Source organism: Amblyraja radiata, chromosome 35, assembly GCF_010909765.2.
Source record: "Amblyraja radiata isolate CabotCenter1 chromosome 35, sAmbRad1.1.pri, whole genome shotgun sequence".
NCBI classification, from domain to species: Eukaryota; Metazoa; Chordata; class Chondrichthyes; order Rajiformes; family Rajidae; genus Amblyraja; species Amblyraja radiata.
Genome location: NC_045990.1, coordinates 22,209,385 through 22,229,963, shown reverse-complemented (window position 1 = coordinate 22,229,963; position 20,579 = coordinate 22,209,385). Strand labels below are relative to the sequence as shown.

The window sequence follows — 20,579 nt, the reverse complement described above, 5'->3', positions numbered from 1 at the left end:
GTCTGGTATTGGGGTGGAGGTGGCAGGAGGGAGTCTGGGGAGATGGGCCAGGAATCCATTGGTGGGAGCAGACCCCATGGGAGGGTGAATGTGGGACAGTGTGGAGAGGGGGTGGAGGGCAAGTAGAAATGAGAGTATAGGGGAAGAGAAGGGCAGGTATAGCACGGGAACAGGCCCTTCGTCCTTCGACCCTGATTCCGCGCTGATCAGTGATCCCCATACAGTTCACTATCCTGTACACTGGGGACAATTGCAATTTATACCAAAGACAATTAACCTACAAACCTGTACGTCTTTGGAGTGTAAGAGGACACCGGAGCACCCGGGGAAAACCCACGCCGTCACATGGAGAACATGCAAACTCCACACTGATAGCAGCCGTAGTCAGGATCTAACTCGGGTCTCTGGCGCAGTGAGGCAGCAACTCTACCGCTGCTCCTTGTGCTGCCCTAAGGAGTGAATGGATGACTGGAGATTGCGGGAGGAGGGGGAAAGTCAGTGGAGAGCTTGTGGAGAATGTATTTTGGTGACTGACTGACTGACACTCGGGGGCGGGGGCTGAATGGTGAAGCGAGTGAGTGTGTGTGCGGTTTGTGCGAGGGGTGAGTGAGTCGGGAAAAGGATGGATTTAGTCAGGATCCAGAGATAGAGCTCTGTAGGAGAGTCGAGGAGGAACAAGGAAGCGTGGTGTGGAGCGTGTTGGAGGAGTGTGTAATGTTTCAGGTGAGATGTGGGACCTGTGAGATTTGGTGTGTGTTGCTGTCAGCACGGACTGGTGACTCTTGGTCTCTGCAGCCGACTTCCCTCCTGATCAGCTGTTCAATGTGTTTTTACTCTTTTACCCTCCCTGTCCCTCCTCCTCTCTCTTCTTCCAGATCCACCGTTGGACACAACTCTGGAACCCCAGGGAGCAGGGACTGGAGACTCTGGTCCGGGTTTAACTCGTGACCCAGCAGGGACTGCAAGCTCAGGTATCAGTGGTGGGGAGCATGGAACATAGAAAGGGCAGCACGGTGGCGCAGCGATAGAGTTGCTTGCTTACAGCGCCAGGGTCCCGGGTTTGATCCAGACTATGGGTGCTGTCTGTACGGAGTGTGTACGTTCTCCCCGTGACCTGCATGGGTTTTCTGGAGTGGGTGACTGGAGATTGCGGGAGGAGGGGGGGAAAGTCAGTGGAGAGCTTGTGGAGAATGTATTTTGGTGACTGACACTCGGGGGCGGGGGCTGAATGGTGAAGCGAGTGAGCGTGGTTGGAAGAGGGGTGTGAGTGAGTAGGGAAAAGCATGGATTTAGTCAGGATCCAGGGATAGAGCTCTGTAGGAGAGTCGAGGAGGAACAAGGAAGCGTGGCATGGAGCGTGTTGGAGGAGTGTGTAATGTTCCAGGTGAGATGCGGGACCTGTGATATAGTAAGATTAAACAAGCTTACCAGTTTGAAGTTTGATATTTATTTTATGAGGAGTTACGATGAGCGATTACTTGAATGCCGTCACCACGCATGCACGTCCATCTTCAAGGCAGCGGTGTGAAATCACAGAGAAGAGTTGTTGAACTAAAATAGTAAGATTAGAGTTGACTAGAACATACAGAAAGATCTTTATGTTACGAGGGTCGGGAGCGGAGGGCACGTTATCGCTCATCGTAACTCCTCATAAAATAAAGATCAAACTTTAAACTGGTAAGTTCTCGTTTAATCTTACTATTTTACTTCGGAGTCACACGTCACAACAGCATCAATTCACCAGGACGAGTGCGAAAAAATTAATGCATTCAAACATGACATGGTTAAACAATACTGATGCTTTAATAACAAAAGAAAAATAACAGTGACCCCTCTCATCTAGGGGGAAACTGTGAAACGGAACTTAAACCAGAAGCAGCAAAAATCCCCGGTCTGGCGATAGTCTTGTTATAAAACCTTTGGTACGTCCGCTCAGTAGACCATCCCGCAGCCGCTAGAATGTGGTCGAGAGGGACGTCCATATCCCTTGCTGCTGATGTCGATGCAGCCCTGGTGAAAATTAGGTTTAAAAGTGTCAGTGTCCACTCCTGCACACGCCAGAACCTGTTTAATCCATCTAGAGACGGTCTGCACCAAGTCAAATCAAGTCAAGTCTATTTGTCACATACACATACGAGATGTGCAGTGAAATGAAAGTGGCAATGCTCGCGGAATTTTGTGCAAAAGACAAACAACCAAACCACCAAACCAATTATAAACACAATCATAACACACATATTCTTTTACATAATAAATAATGGAAGGAAAAACGTTCAGTAGAGTTATTCCCTGGTTAGTCCCATAGCCTTTTTATGAGGTTTGGTATAACTAACAAAGAAGGAGAGTTCCGATCCTCTCAGGCTCTTAATGACCTATATGTATTGAAGTATGTATGACACCACACAGAATCGTGGATCTGAGGGGCATGCCATAAAACTCAATTTGAGCCCCAATATCCCTGGCCTACCCTACTTAATGAGATCATGAACAAAAAAGGTGATGTTATTACATGATGTACCCATACTGTCCAGTCTGAGTTTATGCAATGTCTGGACCCGTTGTGCTGAGGCCAGTGCCATGAGCATGACTACTTTAAGTATAAGATGGTGCAGACTGACGGAGCAGCGTGAGAACCACGCTCACATCCCATATATGTGAATACCTGGGCCTAGGGGGAGTGGAGTTAAAAATGCCCTTCATAATCTTAGTTATTAAAGGGTGAGATCCTACCGAGTGGTTCCCTGACCCCAGCCATAAATAAGATGACAAAGCGCTCCTGGCACTGTTAATGGCACTATAACTGAGCTTGTGATCATAGAAAAGTGACGAAAGAAACTCCAAAAGGTCCGTGATAGAAGCCGTGTCATATGAAATATTAGAGCGGAAACAGTACATCTCCCATTTCCTTAAGTGAGTGATGTACTGTTTCTCGGTGCTCTTCCTCCAGGCCGCAGTGATGACATCTATCGTACGATGTGAAAGTCCGAGCCCCAGGAACGGTCTCCTCAGAATCTGCAAATCAATAAATTCCCCTGTCACCGGGTGTACCAGCAGATTTCTGCTCTTGGGCACTGCCATAAAAGGCTGTGTAATTAAAGCTAGAACCAGTGGGAACCAATGCTGAGTAGGCCAGTCTGGTACTACCAATATGCCAGAGGCGGAGTCTTGCTTGATTTTGGCCAAACATCGACTAATGAAGCAGAATGGGGGAAAAACATACAAGAATTTCCCACCCCAGTGTGGCGAGAATGCATCTACTGCTACTGCCCCGGGGTCTGGCTCCCATGAGACGCGTAAATTGGTGACTGATGTTTCAGCCTGGATGCAAACAGATCAATGTCCGGTACACCATAACGAAGGACAATGTCATTAAACACTTCGTGATTCAACATCCATTCTTTGTTGTCATTGAACTCTCATGACCTGGTGTCTGCCACCGTGTTATATCTACCTGGTAAGTAAATAGCTGAAACCCAGATGTTTCTCGCTATACACCAGCGCCAGATGAGATTAGACAATTTATCACAGGATACAGACTTACTTCCACCCCTGTGATTAGTGTACGCTACTGCTGTAGTGTTGTCAATCTGAAGTTGGACATGATGCATGATGGTACAAAAAGCCTTTAACCCATAGAGTGCTCCCAACAACTCTAAGTAGTTAATACCGTGTGACTGAAGCATCGATGATTCCTGCAGATCCCATCTGCCACTGCAGCTCGAGACGGTGTCGGTAGCACCCCAACCTAGCGCACTGGCATCAGTCTGCAGGATAACTGATGGTGTGTCGACTAAAATAGTACTAGAACAATACCGAATATTGGTAACCCACCATTATAACTCAGCCAGGGCTTCAGTTGGTAATTGCATGGGTCTATCGAAGCGACCTCTATGAAGCTCGAGTGCCTGTTCCTTTGTACGCTGTATGTTTTGGTAGTGCAAAGGCCCGAACTAAGCAGCTGGGAAAGCAGCCACTAATTTCCCATTTATACTAGCCACATGTCTAATAGAAGGTTAACAATGAGTTTCCTGCAGGCTTCAATTAACTCTAATTGCTTGCCCCGAGGCAGAGTCACTGACATGTGTACTGAGTTAATGGTGAATCCCAAATAGTCAATTATCGTAGATGGTACCAATTTAGACTTAACTGGATGGATTAGAACCCGTTTCTCAAAAATGAGTTTTGTAGCTGACAAAGATAATTCAGCTAATTCCAAAGTCTTGCCAATGACTAAGATGTCGTCCAAATATGCGATGACTATCTGATTCTGTGCCCTGAGTAGCCCCAGGACTGGTTTTAGCAATTTAATGAATAGTCTGGGGGCTGAGGTTAAACCATTAGGCAATGTTTAAACTGCCACCACTGCTCCATCCAGTTAAACTTCAAACATCTCCTGTGATCTTCATGAATGGCTACTGAATAGTAAGCATCTTTGAGGTCCATGCTTGCCATGTAGCATCCCTTGGAAAGCAGTTGTTTGGAAGTGACAAAAGTTTCCATTTTGAAGTGGTTATACTGCACAAAGGTGTTAAACTCTGTTAAATCAAGGATAATTCAACATCCTCCATCCTTCTTTTGCCTAGTATATATGTTGGACACAAACTGGTGAGGCTCACGACTCGACCTCTCAATTACCCCTTTCTTGAGCAAAGACTCAATTTCTCCTTGTGCACTCATACACTCCTGTTGTGAAAACACAAAAGTGCGGCTAGGTGTATGCTGAGTGGGTGGAGGCAAGTCAGAAATGAACTCAATTTGGAAACCTTGTATACTGTGCAGTATAAACGGGTCAGATATTGTCCAATGCCATTCATGTAAGAAAGATTGTAATCCCCCGCCACTTTGTAACTGATCCATCGCAGGCTCACTTACCTTAGTGGTTACCGGCAGTATGGTCTCTGCTTCTGCCCCCGTGGTCTGGGGTTAGAGCTGTTGGAGGACGCCATCCCCGCATCTTGAACATTGCCCGGCTTGGGCCCTGCCCTAAAAAAGGTTTGTGTGCTTGTTGCTTGGAACCACGTCTACCATATCCGGCGAACCATCTGGTGTGGAGAGGAGGGTAGGGGTACTGTAGCTGGAGAAATGATACCTTGGGAGGTGCCTTAATAAGGCCGATGGTTTAAGCCTCCTCATCTAGCTCCTTTACCTGTTTAGGTAGGTCTTCTCCGAACAGGAGGTTTAGTGGTTGGACATTCCCCGGCTTGCAAAGCCCAGCAAATTTTGGGTTTAGAGCAGGACGGATGGCATTCTACCTGAGGCAATTGATTTCAAAATGTGCATTGCAAATTAATGCCATCGCGTCCGGCTGCGTATCAGAGAGGGGCACTGACCTGGCAAAGGCCGTAATGTCTGAGGCAAGTAGCCTGAGAATGTTTTGAATTTTAACCTCTTGGGCTCTGACGCCCCCTCCAATGTGTCCCCAGATAGATTGGTTAACAACTGGGACACTTAGTGAGGACAGTTCAGTGGAGTATTATACTTGGCAGTAGTCTCCTCCATAGTTTGGTCTTGGAGTTGATGGGAGGCCAAATAAGTTATGCTCATGGCAAGCTCTTCTCCCAATGGCTCCCCTGTTAGGGCAGGGATAGCAAATCTGGATGCCATAGGGGATACATCCGATGTTTGCCCCTCATGCCTTGAAGCATGCTGCCCAGCTGTACCTCCGTACTCTGGGTCAGTATAACACTGGCCTCGTACGCTCCCCTCGTCAGAGAGTGAGATATTCTGCAGCCCTGACACAGATGCCGCTGCCTCGGGTTCTCAGAATTCCCCGAGCTCCGATAGCTCCCTCCTTTGGAGCATATCTCTCTGGAGTAACCTCTCCACTAGGTTCTCCATGTGGGTCAGCCTGCCAACAACGCTGCCCATAGAAGGAGGATAAATTTCCACCTCCTGGCCCGACTCATCTAAGTCCAGGCCCCTCACAGATTTTCTGGTGGCTTTCCTCCTCTGCGGAGTAGCCAAGGCGCTTTCTGGCAGCACCAAGTCTGTAGCCGCAGGCTCCTCTGCCAGTGACCCTGAAGGCGAATTTGGCGGCCGCCTGCTGCCCGCAGGCCCACGGTCTTCTGTAGCCGGTTTCGTCGCGGCCCACCTCTTTATCTTGGACATGTTCTCCTGAAGTCCGATGCTGAAAGGTACGCAAAAAAAAACCCCGAACCAGGAGCAACGGCCTCAGATAAGTTATCAACAGTTACCTGAGCGTTTTAAAACTTACCGCTTAAAGGAGCAACGCGCCCACCAGTCAGTCATTGCGCAATGCATCAGACGTAATGACACGCATGCGTGGTGACGACCTTCACGAAGTCACTCACGTGACTCCAAAGTAAAATTTGGTGTGTGTTGCTGACAGCACGGACTGGTGACTCTTGATCTCTGCAGCCGACTTCCCTCCTGATCAGCTGTTCAATGTGTTTTTACTCTTTAACCCTCCCTGTCCCTCCTCCTCTCTCTTCTTCCAGATCCACCGTTGGACACAGCTCTGGAACCCCAGGGAGCAGGGACTGGAGACTCTGGTCCGAGTTTAACTCGTGACCCAGCAGGGTCTGCAAGCTCAGGTATAACCATATAACCATATAACAATTACAGCACGGAAACAGGCCATCTCGGCCCTTCTAGTCCGTGCCGAACCCTTATTCTCCCCTAGTCCCATCTACCTGCACTCAGACACTCCATTCCTTTCCCGTCCATATAACGATCCATTTATTTTTAAATGATAAAATCGAACCTGCCTCCACCACTTCCACTGGAAGCTCATTCCACACAGCTACCACTCTTTGAGTAAAGAAGTTCCCCCTCATGTTACCCCTAAATTTCTGTCCCTTAATTCTCAAGTCATGTCCTCTTGTTTGAATCTCCCCTACTCTCAGTGGGAAAAGCTTATCCACGTCACAACACGCCACAACACTGTCTATCCCTCTCATCATTTTAAAGACCTCTATCAAGTCCCCCCTTAACCTTCTGCGCTCCAAAGAATAAAGACCTAACTTGTTCAACCTTTCTCTGTAACTTAGTTGCTGAAACCCAGGCAACATTCTAGTAAATCTCCTCTGTACTCTCTCTATATTGTTGACATAATTCCTATAATTAGGCGACCAAAATTGTACACCATACTCCAGAATTGGCCTCACCAATGCCTTGTACAATTTAAACATTACATCCCAACTTCTATACTCAATGCTCTGATTTATAAAGAGCCAGCACACCAAAAGCTTTCTTTACCACCCTATCTACATGAGATTCCACCTTCAGGGAACTGTGCACAGTTATTCCAAGATCCCTCTGATCAACTGCATTCCTCAATTCGCTACCATTTACCATGTACGTCCTATTTTGATTTGTCCTGCCAAAATGTGGCACCTCACACTTATCAGCATTAAACTCCATCTGCCATCTTTCAGCCCACTCTTCCAAATGGCCTAAATCTCTCTAGACTTTGAAAATCTACTTCATTATCCACAACACCACCTATCTTAGTATCAACTGCATACTTACTAATCCAATTTACCATACCATCATCCAGATCATTGATGTACATGACAAACATCAGTGGACCCGACACAGATCCCTGTGGCACCCCACTGGTCACTGGCCTCCAACCTGACAAACAGCTATCCACCATTACTCTCTGGCATCTCCCATTCAGCCACTGTTGAATCCATCTTGCTACTCCACCATTAATCCCCACCAATAGTATCAGTGGTGGGGAGCATGGAACATAGAATAAGGCAGCACGGTGGTGCAGTGGTAGAGTTGCTGGCTTACAGCGCCAGGGACCCGGGTTTGATCCTGACTATAGGTGCTGTCTGTACGGAGTTTGTACGTTCTCCCCGTGACCTGCGTGGGTTTTCTCTGGGTGCTTCGGTTTCCTCCCACATCCAAATACGTAAAGGTTTGTCGGTTAATTGGCTTGGTATGATTGTAAATTGTCCCTGGTGTGTAGTATAGTGTGTAGTTTAGTGCTAGTGTGCGGGGATCACTGGTCAGTGCGGACTAGGTGGGCTGAAGGGCCTTGTTTCCACGTTGTATCTCCAAACTAAACTAAACAGGACATTACAGGAACAGGCCCATCGCCCCACAAAGTCCGTGCCAAACATAATGCCAATTTAAACCTCTGCCTGCACGTGATCCATATCCCTACATTTCCTGCATACAAACATTCCCAACCAAAAAAACATAATATCCACTATCAGCCTCCACCACCACTTCTGGCAGAACGTTCCATGCCCCCACCACTCTGTGTAAAAGACTTGCCCCCCCCCCACATCTGTTAAACGTTGCGAAGAATTTACTACATTTTTCACCAGCAAAGGTAAGAACATCAGATCGAATATTTCCCCTCTCATCCATGACCTAGCTGTCTTATTGGTATGTTCTTCACAATTAGGCTGTTTCCAACCCGTCACTCTACCCTCCCTTGTAAAGCTGGTCACCACCATGAGACCTGCCACCTGCCCCCTCGACACTGTCCCCTCTGCCCTTCTGAACGATGTCATTGCAATAGCCGGTCCCAGCATCCTCGCCATCATCAACAGTTCTCTGGCGACTGACACTGTTCCTACCTGCTTCAAGCATGCGGTGGTCCAGCCCCTCCTGAAGAAACCTAACCTAAACCCCACCTTGCTTGCCTAGCAACTACAGACCTATTTCCAAACTGCCTTTCCTTTCAATGGTCCTTGAAAAGGTAATTTTAAGTCAACATATGCCTTACCTTCACCAAAATACCATCCTGGAAACTTTCCAATCAGGTTTCAGGGCCCACCACAGCACAGAGTCTGCCTTGTTGAAGATACATAATGACCTGCTTCTCTCCATTGACTCCGGCGACTGTGCAATCCTGCTCCTTCTCGACCTGAGCGCAGCATTTGATAAAAATGGACCACACCATCCTAATTGAGCGTCTCCGGTACGGGATTGGTATTGATGGCACTGCCCAGAGCTGGTTCGTCTCCTACCTCAAAGATAGGAGTTCCTCTACAAACATGGGCAACTCTTTCTTTTCTCCAGCTAGCCTTTACTGCGCAATGCTACAGGGCTCCATCCTGGGCCCCATTCTCTTCTCCCTGCATATGCTCCCCTTAGGTAAAGTCATTGAAACGCACGGCATTTCCTTCCACTGCTATGCAGACGATACACAACTCTGAAGCCCAACAACCAATCTACTCAGACTCATCCACGCCTCGAGGATATAAAGTGTTGGATGGCCCAGAACTTCCTAGAACTAAACAAGAGTAAGTCATCCTACTCGGCCTCTCGGATACAATCAAAACGATAACAGGCAGCGTTGGAAGCCTTACCCCATTACTCAAACCTCACGTCAAAAACCTTGGCGTGATATTTGACTGCGTTGAAATTTGACAATGCCGTGGTAAAAGCTAGCTTCTTCCAGCTTCGGACGATAGCTAAAATAAAACAATTCCTCCAATTTGACCACCTCAAAAGGATCATCCACTCATTTATCTCCTCCCGCCTTGACTACTGCAACTTCCTTTACACTGGATCCAGCCAATCATACCTGACCCGCCTGCAATTGGTCCAAAACGCTGCAACGAGACTCCTGATCGCACCCCAAAAAGGGATCACATCACCCCGATTCTGGCCTCTCTCCACTGACTCCATGTGCAGTTCCGAATCAATTTCAAGCTCCTTCTTTATGTATACAAAGCCCTTAACGGGCTTGCCCCCACCTACATCAAAAATCTGCTTACCCACCACACCACCTCCAGGTCCCTCAGATCAGCCGACTTGGGTTGCTGACCATCCCGCGGTCTAGGCAAAAGCTCAGGGGCGACCGCGCTTTTGCGGTTGCAGCTCCTAGACTATGGAACAGCATCCCTCTTCCCATCAGAACTGCCCCCTGCTATTGACTCTTTTAAGTCCAGACTTAAAACTTATTTCTACTCTCAAGCCTTTCTTGACGTCCTCTGAGGGAGCGCTGTATGTATGTATCTTTGTATTGTTGATCTATGTACCACTGTGTGTAGCACGTGGTACATGACTTGACTTGACCTTGCATCTTAAAGCTGTGCCTTCTAGACTTTGACATTTCCACCCTGGGGGAAAAGTTCTAAATGGCTACCCCATCATTGCTGCATAATTTTGTATACTTCTGGCTGATCTATATTAGCCTCGACAACCCAGAGAAAACACCTCCTGAATACCTCCGCACAGTCCGCCAAGGCCAATGAGTTGCTAAACACTTTAACTCCTCCTCCCTTTCCTATACTGACCTCCCCATTCCTATACTGACCAGCATCTGCAGTCTTTGTTTCTACATTTTTCAGAGCAGATAGTTGAGGCAGGTCTAATAACATTTACAAGCCATTTTGACATGTACATGGACAGGAAAGGTTTAGAGGAATTTGGGCCAATTTGTGGGCAAATGGAACTAGCTGAGATGTGGCGGCATGGATGAGTTGGGCTGAAGGGCCTGTTTCCGTGCTCTATAATCTGTAACTCTGGCCAGTCCCTGAAATTCACCGCGACTCGGACTGAGGGGAGTGACGTGGAGTGACAGACATTTCAGAAGGAGAGTGCGTGAAAGGAGACTGGATGATGCTGCTCTCTCCACAGAGCCAGTCCTCCAATTCCCAAACTCTGCTGACTGTCTGATGACCTGTTGTAGTGTTGCCACACTCCCGTGTCTCTGTTCCTTTATTCTAGATCCACAGATGTCCACAGTGGAACAGACCCAGGGATCATCGACTGGAGAATCCGTCCAGGAACTGGCTTCTGTCCCAGTGGGAGACACATCCTCAGGTACGAAATCCTCTCACATATTTTCACTTGTCCTCATTAACCCTGTCATGGGGACATAGAGTGATACAGTGTGGAAACAACTCGCCCACACCGGCCAACATGTTCCAGCCACACTAGCCCCACCTGCCAGCATTTGGTCCATATCCTTCCAAACTTGTCCTATCCATGTACCTATCTAACTGTTTCCTAAATGTTGGGATGGTCCCTGCCACAATTTCCACCTCTGCCAGCTTGGTGCATACATCCACCACCCATTGTGAGAAAAAGCTACACCTCAGATTCCTATTAAATCTTTTCCCCGTCACCTTAAACCTATGTTCTCTGGTCCTCAATTCACCTACTTTGGGCAAGAGACTGCATCTACCCGATCAATTCCTCCTATGATCTCATACACCTCTAGAAGATCACCCCTCATCCTCCTGTGCTCCAAAGAAGAAAGTTATCTAGCCCTGGCAGCATCATTGTAAATCTTCTCTCTACCTTTTCCAGCTTGACAACATCTTTCCTATAACACGGTGTCCAGAACTGAACGCAATATTCTAATTGTGGCCTCACCAACGTCGTAAACAACTGCAACATGATCTCCCAACTCGATATTCTGGCTGATAAAGGCCAATGTGCTAAAAGCCTTTTTGACCACCCGATTTACCTGCAACTCCACCTTCAGGGAACTATGCACCTACACTCCTAGATCCCACTGCTCCACAATACTCCCTAGAGCACTACCATTCACTGTGTAGGTCCTGCTCATGTTAGACTTCCCAAAATTCAATATCTCACATTTCTGTATTAAATTCCATCCACCTCAGCCCACCTCAATCAATCATGATCCTGCTGCAATTTTTCACAACCATCTTCACTATCGGTAAAACAACCCACTTTGGTATCATCTGCAAACTTGCTAATCTTGCCATGTTTGTTCTCATCCAAATCATTGATATAGATGACAAACAGTAATGGGCCCGGTACCGAACCCTGAGGTACACCAGTAGTCACAGATCTCCAGTCCGAGGAGCAACCTTCCACCATCATAGAAACATAGAAACATAGAAAATAGGTGCAGGAGTAGGCCATTCGGCCCTTCGAGCCTGCACCGCCATTCAATATGATCATGGCTGATCATCCAACTCAGTATCCTGTACCTGCCTTCTCTCCATACCTTTAGCCACAAGGGCCACATGTAACTCCCTCTCAAATATAGCCAATGAACTGGCCTCAACTACCTTCCGTGGCAGAGAATAGTAAGATTAAACGAGAACTTCCAGTTTGAAGTTTGATCTTTATTTTATGAGGAGTTACAATAAGGGATTACGTGAAGACCCCGCCAGCACACATGCTCGTCATTCTTCAAAGCAGCGGTGTGGAATCAGAGAAATAGTAATTGAAATAAACACAGTAAAGATATGAAGAACTAAGCTACCCAGTTGACCTTTATAATTGAGGGCGGGAGCGGAGGGCACGTAATCCCTCATCGTAACTCCTCATAAAATAAAGATCAAACGTCAAACTGGTAAGTTCTCGTTTAATCTTACTATTTTACTTCGGAGTCACGTGAGTGACTAGGTGAAGATTTTAAAGATCTGTGATTTCAAGCCGTGTAACAGTCCATGCTTCACTCACTGCCGAAGTCATCCAAGGGAGGAAGTATGTTATCGTAATTAAACATGAATCCATTTTTTAAAAACAATAACAATATTTATATTAAACAAAGAAAATAACGCTCCCCCGGGCTTAAATTATATATTTGCAGAACTTAAAATTATTTCTGCAAACAATGCAGGTTTGGCAATCGGCTTGTTCTAAAATATTTGGAAAGTCCTTTCCGTAGACCATCCCGCTGTTGCCAGGATATGGTCCATTGTTACCTCCATATTCCTGGCCGCCGATGTTGCTGCTGCCCTGGTGGAGTGAGATATTAAAATGTCAGTATCCACCCCAGCAGCTCCGAATACCTGTCTGAGCCATCTTGAGATGGTTTGTACTGACACTCGACAATGTGGCTTTTTTGAAGCTGACCCACAGTGCCATTTCGCTCCCTCTTAATGCTTTTGTTGTGCTAAGGTATAGCAGTAAATGTGACATGACAAATAAACGGGGGACAGGTGGGTACGCCCGGAATTCCATCGTCAGTCCCGAAGTTCCCGGTCTGCTCTGCTTGACCAACTACAACATTTTGAATGTAATCTGGTCAGCTGATTTGACCATATTGTCCAGTCTTAGATAATGTCGGGACTGGACCCTTTGGGCTGAGACCAAAGCCATCAGCATTACAGTTTTCAGAGTGAGCTGTTCTAGAGACAGGGATCTAGCTGGTGACCAACCCCTTAGTAATGAGAGGACGACACTGACGTCCCAGATCTGGGTGTACCTTGGTCTAGGGGGATTGGTATTAAAAATACCGTTCATTAGATTGGCCACCAGTGGATGTGATCCTATGGACTGCTGTCCTGGTGCCTGCCATAGATAGGCTGACAGAGCACTCCTAACAATGTTGATTGAGCTGTAACTCAGCCCTTCATCGAAGTGAAGGCTGGATAGGAACTCCAGGACGTTCGTTATTGTAGCTGTTCTATTTGCTACCCCAGTCTTCGAGCAGTACGCTTCCCACTTCAGGATGCTGGAGAGGTACTGCTTCTTGGTCGATTTCCGGTAGGCTGCCGTAATCATGTCCATGGTCCTGTTTGATAGTCCCAGATCCAATAGTGGCCTTTTTAAATTCTGCAACCCAACAGATTTGTCCTGTCATGGTACGGGTGACGTTCGCCCGTAACAGGGTGGACAAACAGATCTGGACTTTTGGGAATGGTCATGAGTGGTTCAGTTACCATGTCGAGGACCACAGGGAACCATGGCTGTGTAGGCCAGTCTGGCACTACCAAAATACCTGAAGCAGAGTCCATTTGTATTTTGCATAGGACCCGACTGATCCTACGCAAAAGGCAGAAGGGGGGAAAGGCATAGAAAAACAAATTTCCCATAATTCACGAGAACGCGTCCATCGCTGCGGCCTCAGGGTCTGGTTCCTAAGCGACATATGTTGATAGCTGGTGATTCAGACGGGATGCAAAGACATCGATATCAGGTGTTCCATATCGCTTTGTAATTTCAGCAAATACTTTAGGGTTCAACATCCATTCGGTGTTGTCATTGAATTGTCGTGACCTGGTGTCTGCCACTGTATTGAGCTTACCTGGTACTGTAGGTAAGTTGCTGATAGCCAAATATGTCTGCCGACACACCATTGCCAGATTGTGTTGACCAGATTGTCACACGATATCAATTTTATTCCGCCCATATGATTAATATAAGCCACCACTGTTGTATTGTCAATTTGTAAACGGACATGCAGATGGTGCATAGCTGAACAGTAAGCTTTTAGCCCATAAAACGCACACAACATTTCTAAATAATTTATACCCAGTGTCTGTAGAAGTGATGATTCTTGTATATTCCAACTTCCACCAGTTCTAGATATAGTGTTAGTTGCTCCCCAGCCTTGAGCACTGGCATCCGTTTGTATCGTGATTGCTGGGTTACTGATAATGATGGGGCTGGAACTATGCCAAATGTTTACTTTCCACCATTGTAACTCTGAAATTACTTTAGTTGGTAATTTCATGGGTCGATCAAAATGACCTGCATGTTGTTTTAGCGCTTGCACCTTTGCTCTTAGTAAGTTTTGGTAATGTAAAGGTCCAAGCTGAGTAGCTGGAAATGCTGCTACTAATTTCCCAATAACTCTTGCCACTTGTCGAATAGTTGGTTGATTGGTGACCAACAATTTGTTGCAGACTTGCACCAATTCTGCTGCTTTTTCTTTTGGCAACGTTACAGACATGTGGACTAAGTTAATTGTGAATCCCAGATAGTCTATAGTTCTGGATGGCGTCAACTTAGATTTATCTGGATGTATAACAAAGCCCAGAGTTTCAAACAAATGTTTGGTAGCTAATACTGCTGATTTAGCTAATTCCAGGGTTTTGCCCACTATCAAAATATCATCAAGATATGCCATGACAATATGTTTTTTTTTCCTTAATATTGCCAAGGCCGGTTTTAATATCTTGGTAAATAGTCTTGGGGCTGATATTAGGTCATTAGGCAACGCTTTAAACGGCCATAGTTGAATTGAATTGAATTGAATGCCTTTATTGTCATTCAGACCTTACGGTCTGAACGAAATTTCGTGCCTGCAGTCATACATACAATCATACAATAATAACAACAATAAACACAAATTTGCCCCATCCAGTTAAACTTTAGGTATCTACGATGATCCTTATCAATGGGTACTGAATAGTATGCATCTTTTAAATCGATGCATGCCATGAAGTATCCTCTGGAAATCAATTGTTTGGCAGTAACAAATGTTTCCATTTTGAAATGTATATACCTTACAAAAGTATTCAGTGTCGTCAAGTCAATGATGATTCTGTGGACGCAGACAGGAGTCCCGGATGGTAGTTTGCCTCCCTGGTGCCAGGGTCAGGGATGTGTTTGAACGTGTCCAAGAAATCCTGAAATGGGAGGGAGAGGAGCCTGAGGTTGTGGTGCATATAGGTACCAACGACATAGGTAAAAAAAGAGAAGAGGTCCTGAAAGAAGAATTTAGGGAGTTAGATAGACAGTTAAGGAGAAGGACTGGAAAGGTAACAATCTCAGGATTACTGCCTGTGCCACGCGACAGTGAGAGTAGGAATGGAGCGAGGTGGAGAATAAATGCGTGGATGAGGGACTGGTGCAGTGGGTATGGATTCAAGTGTTTGGATCATTGGGACCTCTTTTGAGGAAGGTGCGACCTGTACAGAAAGGACGGGTTGCACTTGAACTCAAGGGGGACCAATATCCTGGCGGGGAGATTTGCAAAGGCTACTGGGGAGACTTTAAACTAGTATGGTTGGGGGGAGGGACTCAAATTGGGAAAGCTAGCAGTCAGTGTGTGAAGCAGGGGGCATAGAATGGTAGCACTCTGACCCAAAATGTAGGGGAGAGAGAAGAAAAAGAAAATAATCAGAGAATAAGAGAGGGTGGGTTTCTTAAATGTGTATATTTTAATGCTAGGAGCATTGTAAGAAAAGTGGATGAACTTAGAGCCTGGATTGATACCTGTAAGTATGATGTTGTGGCGATCAGTGAAACATGGTTGCACGAGGGCTGTGATTGGAAACTAAATATTCCAGGATTTCGTTGCTTCAGGTGTGATAGAATTGGAGGGGCAAGAGGTGGAGGTGTTGCATTGCTTATCAGGGAAGATATTACAGCAGTGCTTTGGCAGGATAGATTAGAGGGCTCGTCTAGGGAGGCTATTTGGGTGGAACTGAGAAATGGGAAAGGGGTAGCAACACTTATAGGGGTGTATTATAGACCGCCAAATGGGGAGCGAGAATTGGAAGAGCAAATATGTAAGGAGATTGCAGATATTAGTAGTAAGCACAAGGTAGTGATTGTGGGAGATTTAAATTTTCCACACATAGTCTGGGAAACACATTCTGTAAATGGGCTGGATGGGTTGGAGTTTGTAAAATGTGTGCAGGATAGTTTTTTGCAACAATACATAGAAGTACCTACTAGAGAAGGGGCGGTACTGGACCTCCTGTTAGGAAATGAGATGGGTCAGGTGGCAGAGGTATGCGTTGGGGAACTGTTCGGGTCCAGTGATCACAATACCATTAGTTTCAATATAATTATGGAGAGGGACAAAACTGGACCTAGGGTTGAGATTTTTGATTGGAGAAAGGCTAACTTTGAGGAGATGCGAAAGGATTTAAAAGGAGTAAATTGGGACAGTTTGTTTTATGGGAAAGATGTGGAAGAGAAATGGAGTACATTTAAAGGTGAAATTTTAAGAGTACAGAATCTTTATGTCCCTGTTCGGTTGAAAGGAAATCGTAAAAATTGTAAAGAGCCATGGTTTTTAAGGGAAATTGGACACTTGGTTCGGGAAAAGAGGGAGATCTACAATAGTTATAGGCAGCATGGAGCAAATGAGGTGCATGAGGAGTATAAAGAATGTAAAAAGAATCTTAAGAAATAAATTAGAAAAGCTAAAAGAAGATATGAGGTTGCTTTGGCAAGTAAGGTAAAAGTAAATCCGAAGGGTTTCTACCGCTATATTAATAGCAAAAGGATAACGAGGGATAAAATTAGTCCATTAGAGAGTCAGAGTGGCCAACTATCTGCAGAGCCAAAAGAGATGGGGGAGATATTGAACAGTTTCTTTTCTTCGGTATTCACCAAGGAGAAGGATATTGAATTATGTGAGGTAAGGGAAACAAGTAGAGTAGCTATGGAAACTGTGAGGATCAAAGAAGAGGAAGTACTGACACTTTTGAGAAATATAAAAGTGGATAAGTCTCCAGGTCCGGACAGGATATTCCCTAGGACATTGAGGGAAGTTAGTGTAGAAATAGCAGGGGCTATGGCAGAAATATGTCAAATGTCATTAGAAACGGGAATAGTGCCGGAGGATTGGCGTACTGCGCATGTTGTTCCATTGTTTAAAAAGGGGTCTAAGAGTAAACCTAGCAATTATAGACCTGTTAGTTTGACGTCAGTGGTGGGCAAATTAATGGAAAGAATACTTAGAGATAATATATATAAGCATCTGGATAAACAGGGTCTGATTAGGAACAGTCAACATGGATTTGTGCCTGGAAGGTCATGTTTAACTAATCTTCTTGAATTTTTTGAAGATGTTACTCGGGAAATTGATGAGGGTAAAGCAGTGGATGTTGTGTATATGGACTTCAGTAAGGCCTTTGACAAGGTTCCTCATGGAAGGTTGGTTAAGAAGGTTCAATGGTTGGGTATTAATGGTGGAGTAGCAAGATGGATTCAACAGCGGCTGAATGGGAGATGCCAGAGAGTAATGGTGGATGGTTGGTTGTCAGGTTGGAGGCCAGTGACGAGTGGGGTGCCACAGGGATCTGTGTTGGGTCCACTGTTGTTTGTCATGTACATCAATGATCTGGACGATGGTGTGGTAAATTGGATTAGTAAGTATGCAGATGATACTAAGATAGGTGGGGTTGCGGGTAATGAAGTAGAGTTTCAAAGTCTACAGAGAGATTTATGCCAGTTGGAAGAGTGGGCTGAAAGATGGCAGATGGAGTTTAATGCTGATAAGTGTGAGGTGCTACATCTTGGCAGGACAAATCAAAATAGGACGTACATGGTAAATGGTAGGGAATTGAAGAATGTAGGTGAACAGAGGGGTCTGGAAATAACTGTGCACAGTTCCCTGAAAGTGGAATCTCATGTAGATAGGGTGGTAAAGAAAGCTTTTGGTGTGCTGGCCTTTATAAATCAGAGCATTGAGTATAGAAGTTGGGATGTAATGTTAAAATTGTACAAGGCATTGGTGAGGCCAATTCTGGAGTATGGTGTACAATTTTGGTCGCCTAATTATAGGAAGGATGTCAACAAAATAGAGAGAGTACAGAGGAGATTTACTAGAATGTTGCCTGGGTTTCAGCAACTAAGTTACAGAGAAAGGTTGAACAAGTTAGGGCTTTATTCTTTGGAGCGCAGAAGGTTAAGGGGGGACTTGATAGAGGTCTTTTAAAATGATGAGAGGGATAGACAGAGTTGACGTGGATAAGCTTTTCCCACTGAGAGTAGGGAAGTTTCAAACAAGGGGACATGACTTGAGAATTAAGGGACTGAAGTTTAGGGGTAACATGAGGGGGAACTTCTTTACTCAGAGAGTGGTAGCTGTGTGGTATGAGCTTCCAGTGAAGGTGGTGGAGGCAGGTTCGTTTTTATCATTTAAAAATAAATTGGATAGTTATATGGACGGGAAAGGAATGGAGGGTTATGGTCTGAGCGCAGGTATATGGGACTAGGGGAGAATACGTGTTCGGCACGGACTAGAAGGGTCGAGATGGCCTGTTTCCGTGCTTTAATTGTTATATGGTTATATGGGACAAATGCAGTCAGGTGGGACTAGTGTAGCTGTTATTAGTGTAATTGTTATATGGTTATATTAGATGGTTATATGATGCGACATCCACCATCTTTCTTGGTTTTTGTGAAGATATTTGATACAAATTCCAAAGAGTCATGTTCTGTTTTTTCTATGACTCCTTTTGTATGTAAGCTCACCAGTTCTGCCTGTCCCTCGTATTTTTTCTTTTTGTGAGAGTGTAAACTCCCTGTGGGGTACATGTTGAACTGGTGGCATACATTTTTGGATGATTTCAATTTTGTGTCCCTGAATACTTTGTAGTATATAATGATCAAGAGTGATAGTCCTCCATGCTTCCAAAACAGGTGTACCCTTCCCCCTGTTAGTACAGGCCCTGCACCTTTTATGTTCTGGAAGGAACCAGACCCACCTACCTCCATGGTTACCGGTAGAGTGTTCATTTCCTGGGTTTCTGTTTCTTCGTCGGTCGAGGTGTTGCTGTGTGGGGTTGACGCAACTTCCAAGGGGTCCGCTCGTTCCTAGGCCTGCCCTCATGAGTCCAAGCGCTTTCGACTCCTCATCCAGATCTTTAACCTGTTTCGACAGGTCCTTCCCAAATAGCAAGATGTGTGGTTGTGAGGTCGCAGATTTGCACAACCCTGCACATTTGGGATTGAGGGCAGGTCTGATGGCATCCTTCCGCAGGCTGTTTATCTCATACTGTGTGTTGCACAGTAGAGCCAGAGTGTCCTGCTGGTTGTCGGTCATTTCGACCCCATCCACCGAATGAGCATAAGAAGTGATAGCTGACGTCAGGAGCTGCAGGATTTTCTGGAGCTTCACCTCCTGGGTTCTTATGCCCAACCCAAAGTACCCCCAGATTTGGCTGTTAACGGCCAGTACACTGAGTGAGATGCAGTTCTCCGGAGGCGTGTATCTGTCCAACGCCTCATTTACTACCTGTTCTTGTAGTGGGTTGAAGGACATGTAGTCAATACTGGCCGCCAATTTTGATTGCAACGGCTGTCCCGCTCGTGGTGTTACCGCGTAGCGGTTGACCACTCCCAGCAGCTCTTCCTGTTCCTGCACCCCTAGCACACTGCTGTTGTCTTCAGCCACGGACCCCTCTTCTTGTCCAGCCCAGCCCTGGCCACCAACGCTCCCCCAGTATTGCACTGTTGTGGGTGTGTATGCACTCCCACGGCGGGCTTGCACCATCTCCCGGAGCAAGTCCCGCTGGAGCATCTGCTCCATCAACCGCTCCATGCGGGACAAACGGTCACCTTTGCCGCTCTCGGGCAGCACGTCTTCCTGACCGGACTCATCGGACTCTACCGGCCGGACCCACTCCTGCTTTATCTTGCCTCCAACCCGCTGCGGTGGTTCGAGCTGAGCAGCTTGCGGCGTTGGGCTTGGCTCAGCAGAAATTGCGTCGGTGACTGTGGACCGCAGCGAGTGCGGTCCAGGTGCCGCCGTTCGCCCCACACTGCCCCCTCCTGGGCCATCACATTTGGACGGGGTGCGACCTTCTTTGATTTTCTCCCCTTGTCCATTTGTGCTCTATAACACAGGGCATTTGATGATAACGACCTCAGAATAAGTTTTACTTACCTGGCGTTCCCGTTTTAAACTCAATTGTGGGAGAGCTCGTTCCCCCGCCCGCCGCTGTTGCACTGCGTGAGACGCAAATACGCGCATACGTGCTGGCGGGGTCTTCGCGTAGTCACTCACGTGACTCCGAAGTAAACTTCCAGAGATTCACCACTCTCTGTGTGAAAAATGTTTTTCTCATCTCGGTCCTAAAAGATTTCCCCCTTATCCTTAAACTGTGACCCCTTGTTCTGGACCTCCCCAACTTCAGGAACAATCTTCCTGCATCTAGCCTGTCCAACCCCTTAAGAATGTTGTAAGTTTCTAT

At 46.2% G+C, this 20,579-nt stretch overlaps 1 protein-coding gene across 1 annotated transcript in view; it reads left to right on the top strand.

The window, feature by feature from the left end:
• The first annotated feature begins 704 nt into the window (after window positions 1–704).
• LOC116991887 (110 kDa antigen-like) overlaps window positions 705–20,579 on the top strand; it is a 43,586-nt gene continuing 23,711 nt past the window's right edge. The window contains exons 1-2 of the mRNA XM_033050864.1: window positions 705–971; window positions 10,660–10,755. Of these exons, the coding sequence (XP_032906755.1) occupies window positions 10,668–10,755 (88 nt within the window). The 5' untranslated portion in view covers window positions 705–971; window positions 10,660–10,667. The remainder of the gene's footprint in view (window positions 972–10,659; window positions 10,756–20,579) is intronic.